Source organism: Phaethon lepturus, unplaced genomic scaffold, assembly GCF_000687285.1.
Source record: "Phaethon lepturus isolate BGI_N335 unplaced genomic scaffold, ASM68728v1 Scaffold55032, whole genome shotgun sequence".
Taxonomy (NCBI): domain Eukaryota; kingdom Metazoa; phylum Chordata; class Aves; order Phaethontiformes; family Phaethontidae; genus Phaethon; species Phaethon lepturus.
In genome coordinates this window covers 1-21,554 of record NW_010522295.1, presented here as the reverse complement: position 1 = coordinate 21,554, position 21,554 = coordinate 1, and the positions used below count along the sequence as shown (strand labels likewise).

General features: G+C 34.7%; 1 protein-coding gene across 1 annotated transcript; it reads left to right on the top strand.

Annotated features, from left to right (window-relative positions):
• The first annotated feature begins 2,179 nt into the window (after positions 1-2,179).
• CCDC79 (coiled-coil domain containing 79) lies at positions 2,180-18,845 on the top strand. The gene is made up of 18 exons (XM_010281746.1): positions 2,180-2,213; positions 3,169-3,279; positions 3,494-3,622; positions 4,092-4,223; positions 4,671-4,731; positions 4,821-4,936; positions 5,053-5,175; positions 5,732-5,884; positions 7,030-7,161; positions 8,600-8,725; positions 9,717-9,874; positions 10,653-11,014; positions 12,614-12,675; positions 13,676-13,768; positions 15,269-15,439; positions 17,460-17,573; positions 17,966-18,078; positions 18,618-18,845. Exons 1-18 carry the CDS (start codon positions 2,180-2,182, stop codon positions 18,843-18,845), a joined length of 2,418 nt encoding a protein of 805 aa, XP_010280048.1.
• Positions 18,846-21,554: the final 2,709 nt, after the last annotated feature.

The following is a 21,554-nucleotide window of genomic DNA, read 5'->3' as shown; positions in this document are numbered from 1 at the left end:
TGCGGACCAACAGGTAGCTAATCCGTGCCCTATTCCCCACCCCTCCCGGAGGCTGGCAGAAGAATGCTTTTGCTGTTTCATCTCTAGGCTGTTGTCGCCCCTCCTTTATTTTTAAATATTTTATATGTTCTTTTTGTATTTGGGATGATTTGGAGTACTTGTTAAGACTTCAAAGTCGAACTCTGCTAATGAGCTGTAAATCGCACATGGCTCAATTTGAGAGGGAGGAGGGATGGGATGAATGCTGAAACAGCACTGGAAGACTTCAAAGGTCTGTTACACTGCGCAGCGTTTCTCAAAAAGCAGGGGATGCAACCTCAGCTGCTGGCGTGAATTTTAATTTCAATAGGACACCAACGATCCCGACTTCTTCCACTATACAGGATTTGACCACTGGGTTTTAAAGAGGAAAAATACACGAGACAGGGTGTTTGTGACCTGGTGTGGTGTGCAGGGGCGAGCCTGGCAGCCCCAGGCCCTGACTGACTGGGGACGTTCCCACCGCCCTCCACCTGAGCTCTGCTAACCTCCTGTCTCGGTCTTTCCGAATGTTCAACCCGTGTGCTCTTACGCCGCTGAACTAACAGATGAACATACCTCTACTTTTTTTTTTAAAGAGGTTTTTTTTTTTTTTTGAGGTGTGAAGGGACGTTACTGGCTTATTTTCCATAACTGATGGGGAAGAGGTAATCTCTTATTTTACAGGCAACATTTGCCCGAAGTCTGTTGCAGCAAATCCTGTTACTTATCTTTCCATCTCTTTGCCCTGTGATGCAACAACAGAGTTGAGCTATTTGCATGTTAATGTAGGTTGGCTTATAAATATTATTTTGTGTACCTTCCATATATTGCAAAAGAAGAAGATCCAGTTAAGGTCAATACATATCTTTCTATAGTGTTTAAAAAATGTGCTTCTCCTATTAAAGGCTCTTTCATTGTATCACTATATATTTAATTAAACTTTACTGAAATGAAATTAGCTCCGAAGTGAGCTCATTTTTACAGCCTTTCTTTTGGTAAGGAATATATGTAGTTTTTGTTTCCTCTTAGGCTAGCAGGGTGGTATCAGTAAGGGCAAAAAGAGGTGAGGAAGACTTGTAAACTTTCTGCTATTGTGGCAGGGTTAGATTTGCAAGAAAATGAAATCCATATATATTATCACTTCTGAAAGGGTAAAGGAAGATGAAGTCTTTTTTTTCTTTTTTTTTTTTTAAACTTTCCCCCTCAAAACCTGCGCTTCACCAATGCTGCTGTAAGGATTAGTTCCATTGAACTAATGGAAGCAGCAAAGGAATGGGGACAATCAGTAACTCTAAATGTAAAGCAGGGCTGGCTGTCTTCCTTAAGATGACACTGATATGTCTTCGAGCCTTTGTCCTACTTTGAGAAGGATAACTAATCCATTATTAAGCTGGATTTCTCCCTGATTTAAAGTTTCTACCTGGAAAACTTTTGATCAAGAGATCAAAATAGGTTATTGTGATGCTTGCATCAACCTTTCTTTGTGTTTGGCACTTGAGGCATGGTTAAGGGACCATCTTTCTGCATCCAAACCTGAATTTCACTCTGCTGTTCAACTAACTCTCAGATGCTGGCACATAAGGTTTATGTAGAATCAGTGCTGTGGGGTTTTCTGGTTTACATGGTTCATATAATGTGATAATTTCTGTGGTGAACTAAAGTTCTTTGTTTAAGAAATAATGTTCATTCTCATTGTCTTTCGGTTTTGATCAATACCAATGAAACAAGATAGTTATGGTTTAGTGGCTCACTCAGTAGCAGTAGGAGGTTGAATGTTTTATGGTGGATGTCAGGCACTGTTGGTTCTCTACATAACATTAGTTGGTGGTCTTACTTCCAGTTGTTCGCTCATGACAAAGTTGGCAACCTATTGTAAGGAAAACTGGATCAGATTTATTGTGGTAAATGACACAGAGCTAGGTATATTTTTAGTGCCAGGGACATTTTTGTATTTCCAAATAAAATCTTTGCCACGCGAGAGCATATGAAACTGTGTGTGTTAGATGATAGTGTAAAACCAGAAAATTGCAAATAGTGTTTCTTAAGAAAAATTACTTTATTTATACTGCATATGATATTATGAATACTGCTAATTTAAACTGAAGACAGAAAACTTTTTCCTTGCCCTTGTAGAACAAGAACAGGGATACAACCAAAAATGGAAAATCAAAAGGTGCAGAAAAAACAGTGTGGTAAGATACCTAATATAATTTGTCATTTATTATCTGCATCAGTTTTACAAAGTTTTAGTAGACTGTGAAAGGTCTGCCATGGGGTGCTGAACTGTTGGGGAAATATTCTTTCTCCTTGTTGCCGAATTTTTTGATTCTGTATTGGATAGCTAGAGGGCAAGTCTAATGACAAGCTTTTAAATAGTAAATACCACCACTACAGTGTCACATTTCTTTGCTAATATTTACCCACATTTTTACTGTATTTTAACTTCTTTAAAAAACCCCAAACCTTACAAGTGTTTAAAATGAACAATATCTGCTGTTACTGTTGCATATAATTCCCAAATAAGTGTTTTTATTATAATCAAGAAACTAAGAAACAGACTTTCAAAGTGGCTTAACAACCTAGGGTTGTATGTAGGTGCCCAGGGAATGCTTTGTGTTAACTTACTAACCTAACAACCTGATTCAAGATTCTAGCTGCTGTGGTAAGTGCTTAAGTCTTCCATAACTAAATATTATATAGGAAGCCTTGCTTTGTTGGATTCTTTCCATGTTCACTCGGTAGAATTTTCAATTGTATTTTCACTCTGAATGTTTTCATGGTTCTGTATTATTCACTTAAATACACTTAATGCACCTTGCAATTGCAAATTTAATATTTACTAATTGACATCACATTTACTAACAGTTACTAGTAATTAAAGGCTGAAAATATTAAAAGGGCGCAAAGGATTTAGCAAAGGAAATAATGCTCAAATAATGAACTATGGAGAGGAATATTTTTAGGTTAAGTACGTTTGTTATTTATAGATGGGTAGAAGTGGTGTAGCTCCATTTTTGCTCTGTTTTGTTATTTTTTTTCTTTAAAATACATATACATACTACATTTTTGGGCAGTTTTATTGTAATATTAAATAGATTAATGTAAGGAAAAGATAACAATTTACATGAAGTTTTTTTGTGCTCTTAGATATGAAAACAGATCTGAACTTACTGCTTGAATGCCTTAAGTATCAGATGGACTGCCCTGTATCTCAGAAAGAGGCTTTGATCACTATTTATTCAATTTGTCAACAAAACAGTAAGAAGCATTTTTCCTTGGAAACAGTGCAATTTTATGTTCACAATATATGTTAAGACACTGGCTGTAAATTTTTTTTTTAAATTTTTAAATATTTAAATTAAAAAACCTGTAAAACTAAAGGATATAAGGCTTGAGAAGTATGGAATCTTGGAAGGTTTTAATTTGACAAACAAAAGCAAAAGTTTAATTTTTGTTCTTTTTTCTGTTATAGGTGAAGCAAGCGAGTATTTTCGAGAAATTGGTGGTTTGATGTTTATAAATGATCTTGCAAAGTCAAGTGTTCATTGCATAGTAAAGGAAGCGGCTTTATTTACATTAGGAATTATAATAGAGAGTAATGGTATTAACAAGTAATATTATTTGTATTTCTGAGTGAGTTATCCCATGCTATTCTCCTTGTGCTTTGTCTCCATTTTTTTTTTTTGCCTTAGAAAATAAGATGACAGGATTATCAGCTCAAGTAAGGGGCAGTAAAGGTGCCACTGTTTCACTGTCCATGCCCAGATTTGGAGAAATACCTCGCTGATTTGTGTAGACAGTGTGTCTTTATGATCCCAGACAGCTGCAATTACTTCTCTTCCTCAGCAGCAAGTGTTAACTGACTCACAGATTGTTCTGAAGTTTGCCTCGGTCCTGGCTGGTTTAGAACTGACTACAGGGGAAAGCCCTCAGTCACTTTATAGTCCTGTTTTGTCTCCACTCCCCATATACTGGATGCAACTGGGACTGTAGTTACTATATTACAGAAATAATTTAGGATTATGAATGGCTTGCTTTCAGACTTAATGGCTTTTATTTTCTGGTTTCAGTTTATTGTCAACAAACTTTGTGTACTTCTGCGTTGTTTGAAGACCTCGTTTTATTTTTAATTAATAAGGATTCTGGTGTGAACTTGAAAAGAATGTCTGTTTATGTCATCCTAGTACTGGTTTCACATAATAGTAAGTTGGGATTTTTTTCTGTATTATAACACCAATTTTTTCTATTTGCCAATCTGCAGTACAGAAAGAATAAGTAGTGTTTTGGTAAAGTTAATCTGTAAAGATGAATGGTTGCACTTAACTGAACCTGAAGTGTGTAAGTACATCATTGCTTACTGGGATTCCTTAAATAGCAGAAAGTGTTTCAGTTCTAAAAATGAAATTATAGTTGTTTACTGGTTTGCTGCTTTTTTTATTTTTTATTTTCTGACAATGTATAGAAAAAACATAGATGTAGAAGGATATTGAACATTTTTGCCAAAAGTGTGTGGGATTTTGTGTTTGTTTTGGGGGGCATATAAGCTTAGGAAATGGAGATAGGATGTAAATATGTAAACTAAACTTCATGTTAAGATTTTTCTCTCAAGTTGCATGTATCTTTGGAGTCTTGTATGTGTTCTTTTTTAGAAACTGGGCAAACTTATGTCAGAGATACAGGCTGCATTGGTCTTCTGCTACAGTTATTTAGGTAAACAGTTGCAATTCAAACAGGAGAATCATAGACTATTTAGGATGTTTGTTTGACTATTTGGGACTTGTTTGCATTCTTCTTAACAGAACAACTCTTTCTACACGTGAGATGAATCTGTCAGATGAAAATACTAATCAGTGCTATCAGCTGTGGTCTTCAGTCTGCAGTACTCTCTGTGCCTGTGTTAACAATCCTCAGAACGGTAAGTGTTGCTTAAAGTATTTCTCCAAAGAGACAACTGTTTGTTTTCGTTTTTACTGTTCAACTGAATTTTCATATTACATTTTGATTTGGGCTTGTTTGTTTTTTCTTTTCCAGAAGATAATCAAAACATTTGCTCTTCAGTTTTTCCATATGCCAAAGAGTGGCTCGAAAGTTGCACAGAGCCTGACATAGTTCGTCCTATTTGTTCGTTTGTTGGTCTCACTGTTGCAAATAACTGTAAGTGCAGCTCAAGCTTTAAATAGTTTTTCTTTTGTAAAAGTAGGTAAGTGTTTTTCTTTTGCAAAAGTAAGTTTAATTTGATAGTTAAATGTTTGATTTCTTGTCATCAATCTTTACAAATTCATTTGCTGTTCTTCCAACTTTTACTCTGAAAAGTGTATTTCACCATCTTTATTTATGCTGGATTGTGCTTAAGTCCACGGCTATCTTTAGTAAGGTCAGTAAAAAACTATTTGGAAGCTGTTTCGATTAAACGTATTTTACAAATAAAAGTCATTATTAGATCTCTGAAAGTAATGACCTGGGTAGAACTCCGGCATAATATTTGCCATTTGTATGCATGTATTAGGACCATGTGTTTCCTCTTAACTATTTTATGAGACAATGACTATGTTTCTTGAGATAAATATATATTCAACTTCAGTTCTGTGTATGGGTGGAAATGTAATGTTTAATACATGCACAGAAAAATCGTGATGAGCTTAATTGATAAACTAAAACAATTTGCAACTTGTATTATTTAAGACTTTTTTTTTTTCTTTATTTCACTAAGCATATGTGCAGAAATATTTTGTTTCTGTTGGAGGACTGGATACCTTAGCTAAAGTTCTCATCAAGCTGATGCATGATTCCTGTATGAGTCACTCAAGCACAAAACTTGCAGTAGTAGTAACAAAGACTCTGGATGCCTGCATTGCTAATGACTGTGAGTGAAAAAACCGCTACTGGGTTTTATATATGGTAACTTTAAAATGCAATTTTTAAAGTTTCGTTTTGGTGGTAAAGTGATATGAACGGATGCTAAAAGGCAGTTAAGTTATATACATCCCCGTTCACATTGCAGTTTTACAATTTCAAACGTGTATATGGGGAATGATTCAGTTGATCTGAGGTGGGTTACTTTGACATTGTTGCTAAAATAAACATAGTGAAATCTAAACTATACTGAAAATTAAAAACAGATACTAGAGCTAGTTTTGTGTAAGTAAAGCTTAGAATTGGGCATGGCAGTCAGCTTGGATCCTGGAGTTAGAGCTGTGTTTCTGTAGGCCTATGCCTAAGCTAAGAAGCTTTGTAAGCTTTAGGAGGCTTTAGTAACTCACGCGTGGCACTGAACAAATGTGGTATGTCTGCATAACACATCTTTACTCTAATTTACTGTCTGAATAGCGCTATCCTAATGAGATCTCTGTGTATTGCATCAGAAGATTTTGAGAAATCTGTAAGCCTGATGAATCTGTGCTGTTGGCCATGATTATTATATTTGACACTTCTGCCATAAGGACTTACTAATGGAAGTTCAAAAAAGTTTAAAAGCATATACCTGCACTAGTTTTGAGCCTAGTTTCAAAGAAGTTGGTATGTGACAAGATTAGGTTTCAGCACGTATGTGCTAGCAGTGGTGGTCCCAGTTTCAGGAAGAAGATGCCCTCTACCAGAAGCATTCTTAGCTCTTTTTGTGGCAGATAATCTATGTGTCAAACCTTATTCCACTCTTTCTTGCTCTGTTCTGGAGCTGATAAAGGATGTGGAGAAACTCAGCAGAGGTCAGCAAAACTTGCACGTTGCAAAGCCCTTGTGTATCAGATCTTCTACCACATCTCTATACAGCACACTCTGGGAGAAAGGGCAGTGTTGGATATGTGGAGTAGCATGGGCAGAATTACTGCACCAGGAGGGATGTGGTAATTTGAAGTGTTAAAATGAAAAAGAGAGAAGACAAGGACTGTGCAGACCCAAGGCTTTTAGAGGTCTGTAGAGTACCCTTGAAAAACAGCGTTTTATACTTTGATGATGCCTGTATACTTACTGTCTAGTTTATTTTTCTTCACATTATTTTTAACATAATAGCTGCCATGGGTGTTATCTTGACAAAGTATCACACTGTGTCAGAGCTACTGAAGTTGCTGTCTGATGACACTCTGGATACAGGAGAAAAAATTAGTATTATTCTAACAATTGGGCACTGTACTGAAGTTTGCGGTAAGATTTTTTTTCTCTTTTCTTTCCATCAGTTTCTACTAAATTCTCATACACTACTTCAGTGGTGTCATTTCATCAAGGCTGGAACACAAGGGAAAGTTAAATAATGTTTAATTAAATGATGTTAGATAATATTAAATAAAGTTAAATAATTAAATAATGTAATATATTAAGACAAAATTATTTCTATAATGTTCCATCTTCAAATTTTAAAATGTGTTAACAGGTAGTATCTTTAAGAACTTAGAAAAAGTAGACTATTATGCACAAATGCAGAACTGGGCTTAGGTATCACAGGGTAAAATTAATCCAGACCTGAAAACTACTATATTATATACATACCAAATAAGGCTTTTTGAGCTCTATTTTAATGGCCCTCAAGATATACAGCTTCTGTCCACTATTTACATAGCTATTAATTTTTGTAAAAAGCTATGTAACAGTATTGTTTTTGAAGTAACATAAGCAGTAGGTAACCCTGAAAATGTTTTTGCCAGGCTCCTCAGGGCTTTTGCAAGCATATCAGGTGAAAATATAACACTTAAGTTGGTAATTTTTGGTAGTACGAGCAAACAGAATGGGAAGTTGTGAGATACTGGTAACTGTTTGTTTATACTACTGTTTTTTCTGATGTATGTTCAGAAATGCAAGAAAAAGGGATTATGTTCAGAAAACCTGATTGATTATGATCCTCTAAATGTCAATAACAAATTCAATAATTAGCTCAGTAGCTCATAAATCTGATATTTTTTCATGAAGAATTAATTGAAATGAAGCTTAATGGAAAATGGCTTTCAAATAGAAATACGATTTAACCAACAGAGTAAAAGTTTATCTTAAAAATGTCAACACTGACAAAGTAATTGTATTTTATCTTCTGTTGATTCCTTTGTTTTATCAAGTTTAGACAACGAAGAACTACTTTTAGAAAGTTGTCAGTTTTATGAATACACAATGCAAATGAGATTGCAATACAAAAAATAGCTAATTACATAGTTAACGAGGAGGAATAGATTAGCTAGACCAGAATTCAAATGCTAATTTTATTAGTTTTGCTAGTTATAAACTTTAAGCTTTTGATATTTCTGCATCTCAAAGCTTACATAAATGTAGCATGCATAGGAAAAGAAATACAGAAGCTATAATTCAAATATTTTAGGCGACAATTAAATGAGTCTGGATCTCAGTCATATAATTTGTCTCAGTCCTCCAGTTCTCTTACAAGAACGCTGACCTACGGTCAAAGCATTCTGCGTCATCTAGAGCGCTTCTGCCACAACATTGCATGCTGTCTTTACAGCATGCTTGGATCCATAATGAAAATCTCTTTTTCAGAATTTCCCTGAAAGTTATGAATATTTGTTCCTAAAATTACTGTAAGATTAAGTGTGTGTGAGGCTGAAACGAATGTATTTTCCTTTACAATGTCCCCTTTTAGAAGAAAACCAGTGTGAGCTGCTCCAGAACAATGGTCTTCCTCTTATGATTCAGGTATTAACTGAGTCTCAGGATGAGGAACTAAACAAAGCTGCTACTTTTGTGCTGCAAAACTGCAAACAAATGAGTAAGCTTACTGTTATTGCTTTAAAAATTGACTTTCTAAATTATTCTAACTGTAGCAGATTTGTAATTCTGTGTACTCAAAGAGATGTTTGTTTTCTGCAGAAAAGTTGTGTATTTGCTACCATGGACTGGTTATGGCATTTAGGCAGAAAAAAGGAAAGTAAAAATTCCAACAATGTTGCAATAATGCGTTTGTGAAACCTGTATATGTACGCCCAGCTCTTAAAAGCTTTCCCATGTATAAATTATGTTCAAGATATTAACATTTTCATTTAACATGTAATTGGTACTCTAGTCCTGGGTATATACCATTGTATATAGAGTATATAATCGTTTATATAGAGTAGATAGTCGAGCCCAATATTACTATGACTATAATTATTTTGCAATACTAAAAAAATCTTTATTTTTAAAGTAGGGTGTATTTTGAAGTATCCTGTTTAAGTTGTCTTTTTAAAATTAACTATATAATACTAACAATGAAACAGCAAGATACCTTGTCCTTTAATCTCTAAAGCATGGAAGATATTATGCAATTGATAATTCGTAAAAAGCATGTATCTAATTTTTTTGTACTGATAAAAGCGTAACAGAGTTTTGTTTAAGATTGAGTGGGTGTGGTGATTTGCAGTGTCCATTAACATGGAATTCTTTTAAAAAAAACAGAGACCCATACTGGTAAAGGACCTATAGAGTTAGGATTAAGTCCATGATAAAGTAATTTTTTAGAGCACAGCATCATTATGTAAACAGCTTATGGTAACTATAATTGCAAGCTCACACTCACCTCTTGTAAGTGCAGTTTATATTTGAAGTGTATTAACATTTTTGTGTAAATTTAAGTTAACAGTTATATAAAAATTATTATTAAGAGGTTATATTTAGCATTAAATTATTTGGGCTGTCCCTCAGTATACTAAAATATACAAATACTTACTAAGGCGTTCACTGGTAAAATTTGGAATATTAATATTGTTTTATATTTTATAAAGCTGAACAATTGTCCCTGAAAATAAATGATAATTCATTAAACGTGAACAGTGCAGAAGAGTTGGATGTGCAAGTCAGGAAACGAAGTCTACAAGACTACTGGAAGAAAGCAAAAGAAATTTTACACAGAATAAACTTGATTGAAAAAGAACATGATGAGGTTGGCCTATTTACCAAAGTAGGATGAAACTAAGCAAATCTTTCCACAGCTTAGGGAGAAACAGAAAGTAAACCCTTCAGATAATTTCTGTGTGAGCTGGAAAAGTAGGGAGAACATTGGATGTGCGTGAAACTACAACCTGTGACTTTTACTGTCTATCATACAAAGTTAGAAGTGTGCAGGGCAATCAGAGAATGCAGACATCTGTATTTTTATGAAGCATTTTAGTTTATTATAAAGCAAGATTTTTCTACAAAATTGAAATCATTTAAGTTGGAGAATGAAGAGTTGGATTTATTTTTAATTGCCCAACATTTGAACCTATAATTTTGGTATTTGCATGCATGGAATGCCCATGATTGTGCAGCTATGATTGGATAGATGATAAAGGAGAATCGTGAACATAAACTGAAATAAAGTTCTTTCATATTTTCCTTGTGCTGTATAACTACTTGGTATTTCTGGGCATGGAACAGCAAGTTTTTGAGTTATTCAGATGGATCTTAAGTTAACCTTTTCATTTCTAGAAGTGTCTTGTGTCAGTAGCAAATACATTGCTTCAGCTTGGAAATACTGCTTAATAACTACCCCTTCAACCCCTTCAGCAACATTGTTGTCGTCTTGGCTCTCAACTCAGTTGGGGGTTTTTGAAGCTTGTCTGGAATTCGTTTTACCTTTAGAGTTAGACTGGTCTTTCCTAGTTAATCTTGTTAGTAGATGTATTTAATATTTTCTATTTTTATAGATCTTGTTGCTAACTAGTATTTTTTCAATACAGGAGAGAGTGCAAGGAACATTATGTGTAGACAAATCTTCAGAAGCCAATAATGAAGCATCAAAATACCATGAAGTGAATCCTGCTGATCCAAAAACTTATATAGAAAGAACACATGTAGTAGTAAATTGTCCACAGTTGACCTCTAAGTCTGATTGTGAGGTTCTTGCTCCATCTGTAAATTCTTTTCCACTGAGAAATGAAATAGTGAACAGTCTGGATCCTATAAGTGCCTCTACTAGACAAAGTGAACAGGTTAATATTCCATGTTCAGTTAATGAACTGCAAACAGACAGTGTACTTCAAAGTCCCTGTATAAATGAAAAACCTGCTTGTGTAAACAATCAGTCTGTTCTTGAAGTAAGGTAAGTATCTTACATCTAAGCAGAAATACTGAATTGCTTTTCTTTAGTAATTTCCAAATTGAATGTCAGCCTTTTAAATTACGTATTACTAACTATGTCTTTTTCTCCTAGTAAAAAGAGAGAGCCTCTTAGTGGCTCACTAGAGAATATTCTGTGGAAGTATTTTTGACCTCACAGATCAAAGATTATAGACATTGTAGTAATAAAAGCTTCTGATCTTTGTCTCTGAATGGTAGGCTTCTGACAGATTGTATCAGGAGCCTGTTACAGGCCATGTTTTAATGCCTTCAGCATAGTGATGAAAAAACATCCATAGTTTTTTGCCTCAAAATTCTCACTGATTCAGTAGCTCAAGATTTGACCCATTGGTTTGGATGAAACAACAAAGACTCTGTAATATGCACTTACTAGGAAAACTGCTCTGCAAAAAATGGGAATTGGAGTGCCTACAAACCAGGGGAAAAAATCTCCCCCTCAGCTTTTCTCCCCTCATATTCAATTGCTTCCCTGCATGGGAAGAAAAAGATAGAGCCTTATTTAGTCATTCACTGTTCTCTTGCTCATTGCTCTTGCACAAATGCTTATTTTCCTCTTTTTCTTCTTATGGTTATCCTTTCTATTGATAAACAAAAAAATAATTATAGGCAACTTGCAAGGATAAATACAGATTCTGTTATCTTGAATTTTTATCTGGAATATCCCTCAAGACAGGCAATGAGAGAATATGAACAAAACCATGTTTCTCCTTTGAGTTCCGCATTTTTATTGTGTTTTTTTAATGTGGCTGGCTGGACCCTGCTCCTATGCAGTTCTTGCATGCATTCTATTGTAGCTTTGCAACTACCACAGAAATTATCAGGAGCCTAGGATATTTTCCATGGTACATTCAGGTAAATTTTGCTTTGCTACTGATTGATATAATTTCACACAGCTTCTTTATTTGTTGTTCTAACCTCTGAGGCACAAAACTATTGAGAAATTCATGGGTTTTGGGGAAAAAAAGCGCTCTCCTTGCATACACATTCGTGTGAAAGCAGGAGTTGCCCACGCATAACCATGGATTAGGCTCCTTGCTCCTGCACCATTTGGAGGTAGTCAGTGACACAGAAAAATGCATGATTACCATGTCATAGAAGCATGTTGGTTGCAGAAAAGTTAATCAGTGTAAGAAAAGAAGGAAATAAATTACCTTTTAGAGCAATTGCTACGTCTGATGAAGGCTACAGTATTTTGAAGACTTTGTGAAAGTTTTATGTGCACTAAGTAATCCTTACATGAACCAGAATTGCAAATGACTGGAAACCAGCATCCCTTGAAAGTACTGCATTCCAAATGCTGAAACAGAGATGTTGAAGAGCGCTGCAAGGAATGCTAATCACAGATCTCTGGTAAACAGATTTCTAACACACGGTGGTTACATGCTAGATACAAACCCAGTAACTTGGAATGATTAGAATAAATTTTTTAGAGTTTTATGTTTTATATATTTAATGTGTGTTTTGTTTTGTCTTTAGAATGTGTGTGTTAATTTACAGGTAAATGTATGTTGTGAAGTTTGATTATTTTTTTTTTTAATTTGTCACATTTTAATCTTCCCAGTGAACACGTATTTAAACGACCAGCAGAGATTGTTAAAAATACGAAACAGACATGCACATCAGGTACAAATAGCTACACATATTCCTTTCTTAAATGATTTTGATTTTAATTAGTTTTACGTATTTTCACCGCTACTTTTTAACTGATGTTATATATCATTAGATGACAGAGTACGTTATGTATAATATCCTTTAACTGTTTGCATAGTTTTTGAATTTTATACTGTATACAATTTTGCCAGGAGAATATTTCTTCTACTTCTAATACATATTTTAGCTTTCTTCTTCTAATTGGTTTTAACTATTCAAATGAATGTATCACAGATAAATGCCTTAAATTTAGTCTGAATGCACTCCATACTGAATAATGAAAGCCATTAATAGGAAATGTGTAAGGGTGCTGGTTTTGTTCTGTATTTGTAAGATTAGGGACAGAACCTACCTGTGAGAGTGTCTTTTGCCTGAAGCTACTCCTTGATGTTGCACATGTGTTTAAGATAAAAAAATTTCAGGTTTGCATTGATCTTCTTAGTCTGATGTATTTACTTCAGAGCTAGGATCTGTTCAATCAAATCTTTATTCATCATTTAGTTTCCTGTTAATTTATAAAATTTGTAATTTTTCATTAGGTTAGTATTTGCCAGAATGGTAGCTTTACAGGTGACCAAGTTGATCTCCATGTTATACCTATTAAAATGGAGAACAAGAATATTCCAGTACGTCACATTTTTCAGCATCTGCTTCCAAATAGAAATAAAGTTGTAGGGCTTAGTTAAGCAGTGTAAGTTTACATCATGATTTTGCTGTGTTCAAGTTGAAGTAAGAAGCTTTGGGAGAGTGATGAAAAAGCACTGAATTAAATGTAGTTATTCTGGATTTACCAAAATGTAAATGCGATCCATTTAACTTCAGGAATTTAATCTGGTTTTTCTGCTGTTACGTAAATTAACCTTTAATAATCTACAAATAGAAAATACAATTGAATATAGGTATGCTGATGCATGATTACTGTGGCAAAAGATAAGTTGCATTTTCTTAGTGTTTTTTTTCCTTTCTAATTTAGATCAACATTCATCCTACTTGGAGATAAGCAAGGAGGAAAAAAGTACTTCGACTACATCTGCATCCCACAAAATGGCAGATTTAAGGTGTTTAGGTAAATATTATCTTAGGTCTTTCTTTCCTGAGTCCATAAAAGAAGCCTTAAAGAGTCAGCAATGCAATAAGTGAACTGACATTACAGAAATTTTAACACATCTGTTTGATTACCCATTATGTAATTCTTAACTGCTTAATTTCCTTTTTTTGCCCATAAAATAAAACATAAATATTGATGTAAAGCTTTACATATCCCAGTTTTGGTCTACGTATCTTTTCTTAATGTAGGTTTACTAACAGAATATACAGCAGCTTAAAAGATGACATGCTACTTAGAAGAATACTTAAGAGCAGGTATTTTCCTCCTTTCTCTGATTGGAAAGAGGTAGGAAAAACGTGTAGTCCTGCTCAATTCCCTCATGTATTCCTAAGCCTCCTAAATATTCTGCAGCCCTTCTGTTTTCTCTGCTTTACTGCTATTAAGTACAGGCAGTCAGATTTACAGTAATCCATGGTTGCAGCCCTCAGTTACCCCATCTTCTACTTCCGGAACATTGTCTCTAAGTAGGTTATAAGAATGCTGCTGGTACTCAGGATTTGTAAGTGGATTTTGTAATCAAGCCTGTGTGTCTCTGAAAACAAAAAAAGGGGAGGGAGCAAAAAAAAAAAAAAGGCCCATAACCCTCACTTGTGAACATAATTTTGGCATATGAACCCAAGTTGTGAAACTAGATTCAACCTGAGCTTTACCACTGCTTTATCTTAGGCTAGAATATTGCAGATATGTACCAGTGCCCTTCTTGTAATTCCTCACACTGCAGAAGATCTTCAGCTGACGTAATGAACTGTGAGAACATCCAAGAATAATTAAACCATAAATTACGCTAGGAATGTCCTCAAAAACAAACAGGAAGGCTTACAGTGTGGAAAGTCATACCTAAGCTAGACTTACCATTTATTCAGGTTAATACAGATAACTGTTACAGCATAGAGAAAGCATAGCAAAGACATCTTTTATATCTTGGCTCCTGGATAAATGTGCGAAGGCAACTGAGACCTGTTCCCATTCCACTAATATTTTTACTTCTGTAGAGGATCTGTGCCTCGTTTAGTACTTCCGCAGTTGAAGTGCAGTATAACTTGGTCCCATAGGTCATGTTGAAAACACCTTTTTTTTTGGGGGGGGGAGCTTTACAAGCTCTCTAAAAGCTCTCTTTTTGTACTTCTTGTACAAAAATTGTACTTGTAATTTTTCTTTAGATTAGTATTTGCCAGAATGGTAGCTTTACAGGTGACCAAGCTCATCTCCACGTTATATCTATTTAAATGGAGAATAAGAATATTCTGGTACATCACATTTGATGTGTAATGAGTATTTTAAAGTGAAGTGAAAAGTAGTATTTTCAAGAATATACATAACCTCTGTTGACATGTGTACACGGAAAACTGGAGGTAAAATTGATGATCATAGCAAGCAAAATAAAATGTTGGTTTTTGTGATGGCTTCTATAGCATTTGACCTTGATGTTTCTACAGTATCTTTTTTTTTTTCCCCCAGGTTGTGCAGCAGGAGGACTGTCCTTCAACAGTAAAACTTTTACCAAGATGTTGCAAAGTTGTCCATACCAATGTGACCATCACAAAATCATTCTCGAAGCTGAAGAAAGATACAAAAAGGAACTTCGTAAATTGGCTGTTTGTAACAACAGTAGATATGCAACTCATGAGAGTAATTTGAATTTTTTTTTAGTAGTCCTAACTTGTTTTAAATCTTGTTTAAAAGTCTGAGCTTTTTTTGTCTGATTCTGATTGTCCTGCTCTTGTAAACTCACTCATTTAATTTGATTTACCAATGATTTGTGCTAAGTGATATCAGAACTAGCCACTTTTGTTTTGAGGATCTTGTGTGTTTCTTGGCAGTAGTGATATATATATCCTCTTTACAGGCTTTGATGAGACTCTGTCCTGTTTGCTAGAGTTAGTCAAGCACTAATAGAAGGGAATATATTAAGTTGAAATAGGTCTGACTGGATTTATGACATCATAACAAGGTCATTTCATCCTAACATTACATACTTAGGGATGTAAGAAGCTTATAATTAATGAGTTAAATAAAAACGCATCCTATATTTTTACGTTTAAAAGGAGGCATTTTGAAAATGAAACAGTTATTACTTAACTGGCATTTGTACTGGTGTCCATCTTATATTTTCCAGAAATACTGCTGACCCCAGTGAAGAAAGAACGACTGCATTCAGAAATACCAACCTTTAGGAGCAAAAAGGATAGTTTCCAAAGTAAGGGCTTGGTCTGGAAATTAATGCAAAAAGCCCTTACTGTCTTAAGTAATTCTTTTGCAGGACTTTACCATGGGATGCTGTGGATAGGAAATTATGTTGTTTTTTTTTCCTGTGGATTCTGTGGAAAATCTTTATATTAATAGGCCAGAAAATGCATATCCTATAATGATGAAATTGTGTTCTGCACATTAGTTCGCAACAACGTTATCTGGCACTTGCTTTGTAGATACTGCTTTGAATCTAGTCAGGGTTGTTTCCATGCCATCTGCTATTTTTTGGTTTTGTGGCAGTAATTTTTGAAATGGAGAGATACAGTCAGGATCAGAACACAGTACAGTTCCCTGTACCTGGATTCAGCATCATTCAACTATACAGTTATAGCCTCGTTGTCCTGTTTCTATTCCTGCCTGGAGGTCTGCTAAGAACTTGGGTCTCTGTGTGCTAAATAGCTAAAAGGGTAAACCTTAACGTATACAACAATACTAGAGCAAGTAACTGAAAACAACCTATCAGAAAATTAAATACAGGAGATCTATTTACCTGTCCTGTATTATGAGGTGTTGAATAAGATGTTATTAACAAGGCAGAGATGGATAAGTGAATAAGTTCCATCAGTTTCTGCAGTGCAGTTTAGGAACCCTGTTTACAGAACCATCAGTTGCGCATAAAAACTGTTATTCTTTATAATACACAACAATTGTCCCATTTGTAAATAGCAGTGCACATGTGTTTTACAGTATCTTATTCTGTAATATAGCAAAAAAGTTAATGGTTGTAATCTTTCTTCCTTACTCTGCAGATACATTTTTTTTTTTACATAACTCACAAGGAATTTTCTTCAGAATGTGGTGTTTGTGGGTACATCCTGCAGAGCTCCAACTACAGTCATACATTACTACATTCATCAATTAGTAACCAATGCTGTTTCTTATGATTGATGACCAGAAATTTTAAAGTAGGCTGAAGCAGCTAAATTTCAGTACTTAAATTCTAAAACATTAATATTATTTCAAAAACTTTTTTTTTTTAAATCAGCCCACCCATCAGGAATTTATTTTTAGTCTCCTATTTTCAGAAACCTTGTTTACATTGTTATTTTATTTAATTAATTTCTGGTAAAAGCTAGTAGATTTGCTTTTTAAATTATTTTAAATTTTTTCCCCCTCCAGATTCAGAAATTAATTAATTTGGCTATGATAGCCGTGGAGGTCTTTCAAAATGTAAAGAAACCAACTTTATTTCATCTCAAGAGCCCATTACATTAACATCTTTAGCAAGTAAACATTTTCTGAAGTAAATTGAATTTTCTAGTCTTTCTTCCACGACCAGATAGTAGTATGGCTCAAAAGATTAATTTTAATTCCTAAAACATTACTTGTGTTTTGTGGTTTTGTTTTGTTTTTTTTAAGAAAGATGCATAATGTTTTATTGTTTGGTTTTTTTTTTAAGGTATTCTTTTGACTCCAATTAGAAAAAACAAATCTAATACTTCAAATAGAGATGAACATAGTAAAAACACTAGGTTGACTGATGACTATAACTTGATACCTACCTATGAAAAGTGTGAGTATTACCAGAAAATTAATTCTGTAATGAGCATAACTTAAAGATCATGTTTTGCATTTAGGTCAGGGTATTGAGAAAAGTACCTGTGCTTGTTATTGGCGACAAGTGGCTAGCAATTTTGATAGATTTGTTCTTGTACCTTCAATCATATATTATTGATGTTTGAGTTAATTCCTATAGTTTGCTAGTTGCTTCCAATGCATAAGTAATCCTCATGTGTTAATGTCAATGATGAGAAAAAGTTCTAATGAAAATGAGTTATTACTAATAAGGCAACATTTATATATTCAAGTTCATTAGAAGAAATGTTCCTTTACAACACTATATTCAGTTTTACAGTAGATTTTGGTTACAGTAACTAAGAGGTGACCTTGTTCGCAATTTTATAGCTTTCCGAAAAAACAGAGATGCTAACTTGAAGAGACAAAGGGTCAAAGAAATGTGCAACCAGCAATGTCAGCGCTTAAAAGAAAATTGCATAATTTCACTTGACAAAGATGAGGTTAGTTAAGCAAAGCCTAATCATACACTCATGTATTTATAAATGTTCAGATAAAATCACTGTGAATTGCATAATTTCTTTCTAAGTCACCTTTAACAGGAGCCCAAGTAGCAAACTGAACCTTGTTAAAAAGATAATCCTCTCTGTTGATTCTACTCCAGTCATACTGATTTATCCCTAAAATGAGTTAAGCATTTTTCAACTGACAGCCCTTTCTGAATAATGGATATGGAGGTATGCTTTTTCCTGCACTAACGAAAATTTGCATAGAATAGAAGTAACAGAAGCCTAAAGGAATAAACATACTAAAGATACTAACTATGTAGGCACAACAGAAGTGAAGGTAAAGGTCATGAAAAAAGACTGGATTTCAGTAAATGCGTGACTATAAAGAAATCTTGAAGAACCACTGTTGTCTTCAAAAAGCGATCATTTCTTTAGAACTACATAAGATTGTCTTGTCAGTAATAATGTGTTAACTTCCAAATGTGAACTAGTATGTAAATTTACATAATTTAAAAATACTTAAATATTTGCAGAACAATGAAATATGTTCCCTGGACATGAACACAAGAACTTTAAACAAGAGAAGAAGAACCCGAAAAGATTTCACAACTGAAGAAATAAACTATCTTTTGAATGGAGTAAAAAAAATGGGTAATCACTGGAATTCAATTTTGTGGTCTTACCCGTTTCAGAAAGGACGGACGAGTCTTGATCTTTCCAAGAAATACTACAGATTACAGTTGCAAGTAATCATAATTTAATTTTATACTAATCATAGATGCTGTCAGCTCAGTTTTCAGCTTTTACCCCTCAACTGACTTGTAAAAAAAAAAAAAAAAAAAAGACAAGCTATCAGAATTTGCAGCCTGTGGGATTGTGCTTTGTGTCAGTTCAATGGTGTGCGCACGAAGCATTGGAATGGTCTTCAATGTAATTCAGTCAGGGCTTGTGCTTGCAGAGAGAACTAAATTAGTGAGCCTTTGAACCTTCCAGTGGCACCTGACAGGATACAAATAGGATAAGAGTGTCAGTTAAGGACTCTAAATAATCCCTGTGTTTATTAGGAAGTTGATATTTTCTCTGTTCAGTCTCTTTTCTGATGATGGTTTTTAAAAATCTCTCTGGCAGTTTTCACCATGTTTAATGTGTACGCTCCTTACACAGAGATGCTTTCTACGGATGGAGTAGAGAGCACTTCTCCTGTGCTTTGCATGTCTGGGAGTCTTTAGTGGCAAGTGTTTTTCTACTGAAATGTTTTATAAAATTGTGCAGTGTTTTGTGTCAACATTTGTCTTGATATTTTCTCTTTTATCTCCACTTTATAGAGGCAAGAAAAAAACAAAGATCATCAATAACATCTTTCAAGAGTATTTTGGATTTTGTTGCAGAATGTTGAAGAACATCATTATTAACCGTGAGGTATTGTCACAACAGTGCAAGCCCTGAGAGAATATAAGTTGGCTTGGACTCATGTTTTTCAGTGATAACATTCACTGACAGAGTTGTTGTGCTTTGTAAATTTAAATGACATGTAATTCGATAAGTTGTTTTTTTTTTTAATAATGCTAACATAGCTAACAAAATCTTTATCAGTAAGATTTATGGGTTTTTTTTAAACTTAATTTAACCTTCTTGAACACTTGATTTACGTAACATTTGTTTTGCTTTCTGTTTGAATCTTCTTATAGTTTGCTTTATACCATTTGTAAGAAAGGGCTATATTGCTCTAATTAATATGTCAGAAACTGATAAGCGTTAATGTTGTGTCTGAATTTGTTTCCTTTTAATCAGTGAAATGTTTAAAGCAGGTAAAATATTAATGTGCTGTATGTGCAGAAAAATATATCTATGACAGAAAACACCACCTGCATCTAGTAGGCAAACTACGTTGGTACAGTAAGTAGATTGAAATAGAAAGTGTGTGGAAATGTCAGCACTTCTGGGTAGAAGATTCAGTGTGTGGTTCAGCTGCAGTATTTCTTGACTGATAATAATGACTGCGGTAGCAGTCCTGGACCTACATAAAATGCTTCAGTGTTGAACTAAGTAGAATGCAGGTACTGATAAGATTTGGCTTCTGTTTACAGCTGGACCTTTTTTTGTGCATTATTCAAGTGAACAAGCAGAACCACTGTTTCTGCTAATTACACAATTTTTATAGAAAGCTTTAGTGAAAGCCTTAGTAACTTGATTTTTTCAGTGATAGCCTTAGTATTTCATTTGTATTTTTATCTATTCGGAAAAAGGAATTAATTGATAGTTAATTCATTGTGGAAAAAGTTTAGTTATCTTACTAGTGCTAGGTTTTCACTATGATGTAGCTTAAATGCTTAAAACCAAGCAAGACAACCAAAAACTGAAAGACTTGCAGTAAAGATGATGCCAATGGTAAAATAAATAGGTCTTCTAATATTTTCAGCTGTTGCACTTCGTTCTTTATACTATTAAAAAAATACAGGCATCTATAAAGGATGCTGCTTTGAATAGCTCCATTCAAAGATGTACTTAATATACTGGCGTGTGTATTTGTAGAATATGAGCCAAAAGGACTACCAAGGAGCGGTACACACAATAGCGAGGCTTTGGCCTCTTACGCACCCTGTGAAGTATTTTCCCAAGGGCTCAAAAGCTAGTCTGGACAAGCTTCTACTTCTTCTATTGACGCAATGTCTTTTAGTAATCAGTATTATTCTAGACTAAATATATTTCAAGTAGAGAAAATACGTAGGGCATAAATCTTTACTTGACACAAAGTCAGAATCTCACAATACTGACAATTTACCTAATCTTAGGTGTAATTAGAGGTCCTTTCCGACCTAAGAGTCCAGAATCTGATCTTCTCCTTTCAAAAGTTAGGCTGCTTAGTGCCTTGTCAGGTTCTGAAGATCTTCAAGGATACAATTCCCACCACATTTTTAGGCAGCGTCTTCTGGTGCTTCAGCTACTCTTGAAATGCAAGGTGCTGAAAAAGACGTCATTAAAACATCCTGTGTAATCCACAGGGGAAGAGTTGTGGGCTAGAGGCAAGCAGAAAGCTGTTGTGTGCATTGTGCCAGTCAATCTTTTTCTCTCCTTTTGATTGACTGTATAATCTTGATGATTTCCTTGCCTGAAATGCTTTGAAATCCACACATAACAGGCATCATAAAAATGTAATTGCTTAAGTATAATTAATGTCAGTAATACCCAGCACTGTGTATTAGCCCTTCGAAAAGCTGAGTTGACTGACAAATCACGACACGAAGGAAAGCATGTTTCCAAAAACACTTGAACTTGCTTTATCGCTCTGTTAGAAGAGCAAGAACTACGGGCGGGGGTGTAAGAACTGTAAAGCTTGCTTCGGTAGGAAATACTCTGAAAGAGGCCCTTGCCTCTTAACTCCCTCCCTTCCCTCGGCTTCCGCGCTACAGGCGGAGCTCCGCGCAGCACCAGTCGCCGGAGCAGCAGCAGGGCCCGCGCCAGCAGCCCCC

Coding starts and splice junctions, on each gene's coding strand:
- CCDC79 (XM_010281746.1), top strand. CDS start 2,180: ATGGAAAATCAAAAGGTGCAGAAAAAACAGTGTG. Junction 4,224..4,670: donor AGTACTGGTTTCACATAATA/GTAAGTTGGGAT, acceptor GTTCTTTTTTAG/AAACTGGGCAAACTTATGTC. Junction 15,440..17,459: donor TAGATATGCAACTCATGAGA/GTAATTTGAATT, acceptor TTTTTTTTTAAG/GTATTCTTTTGACTCCAATT.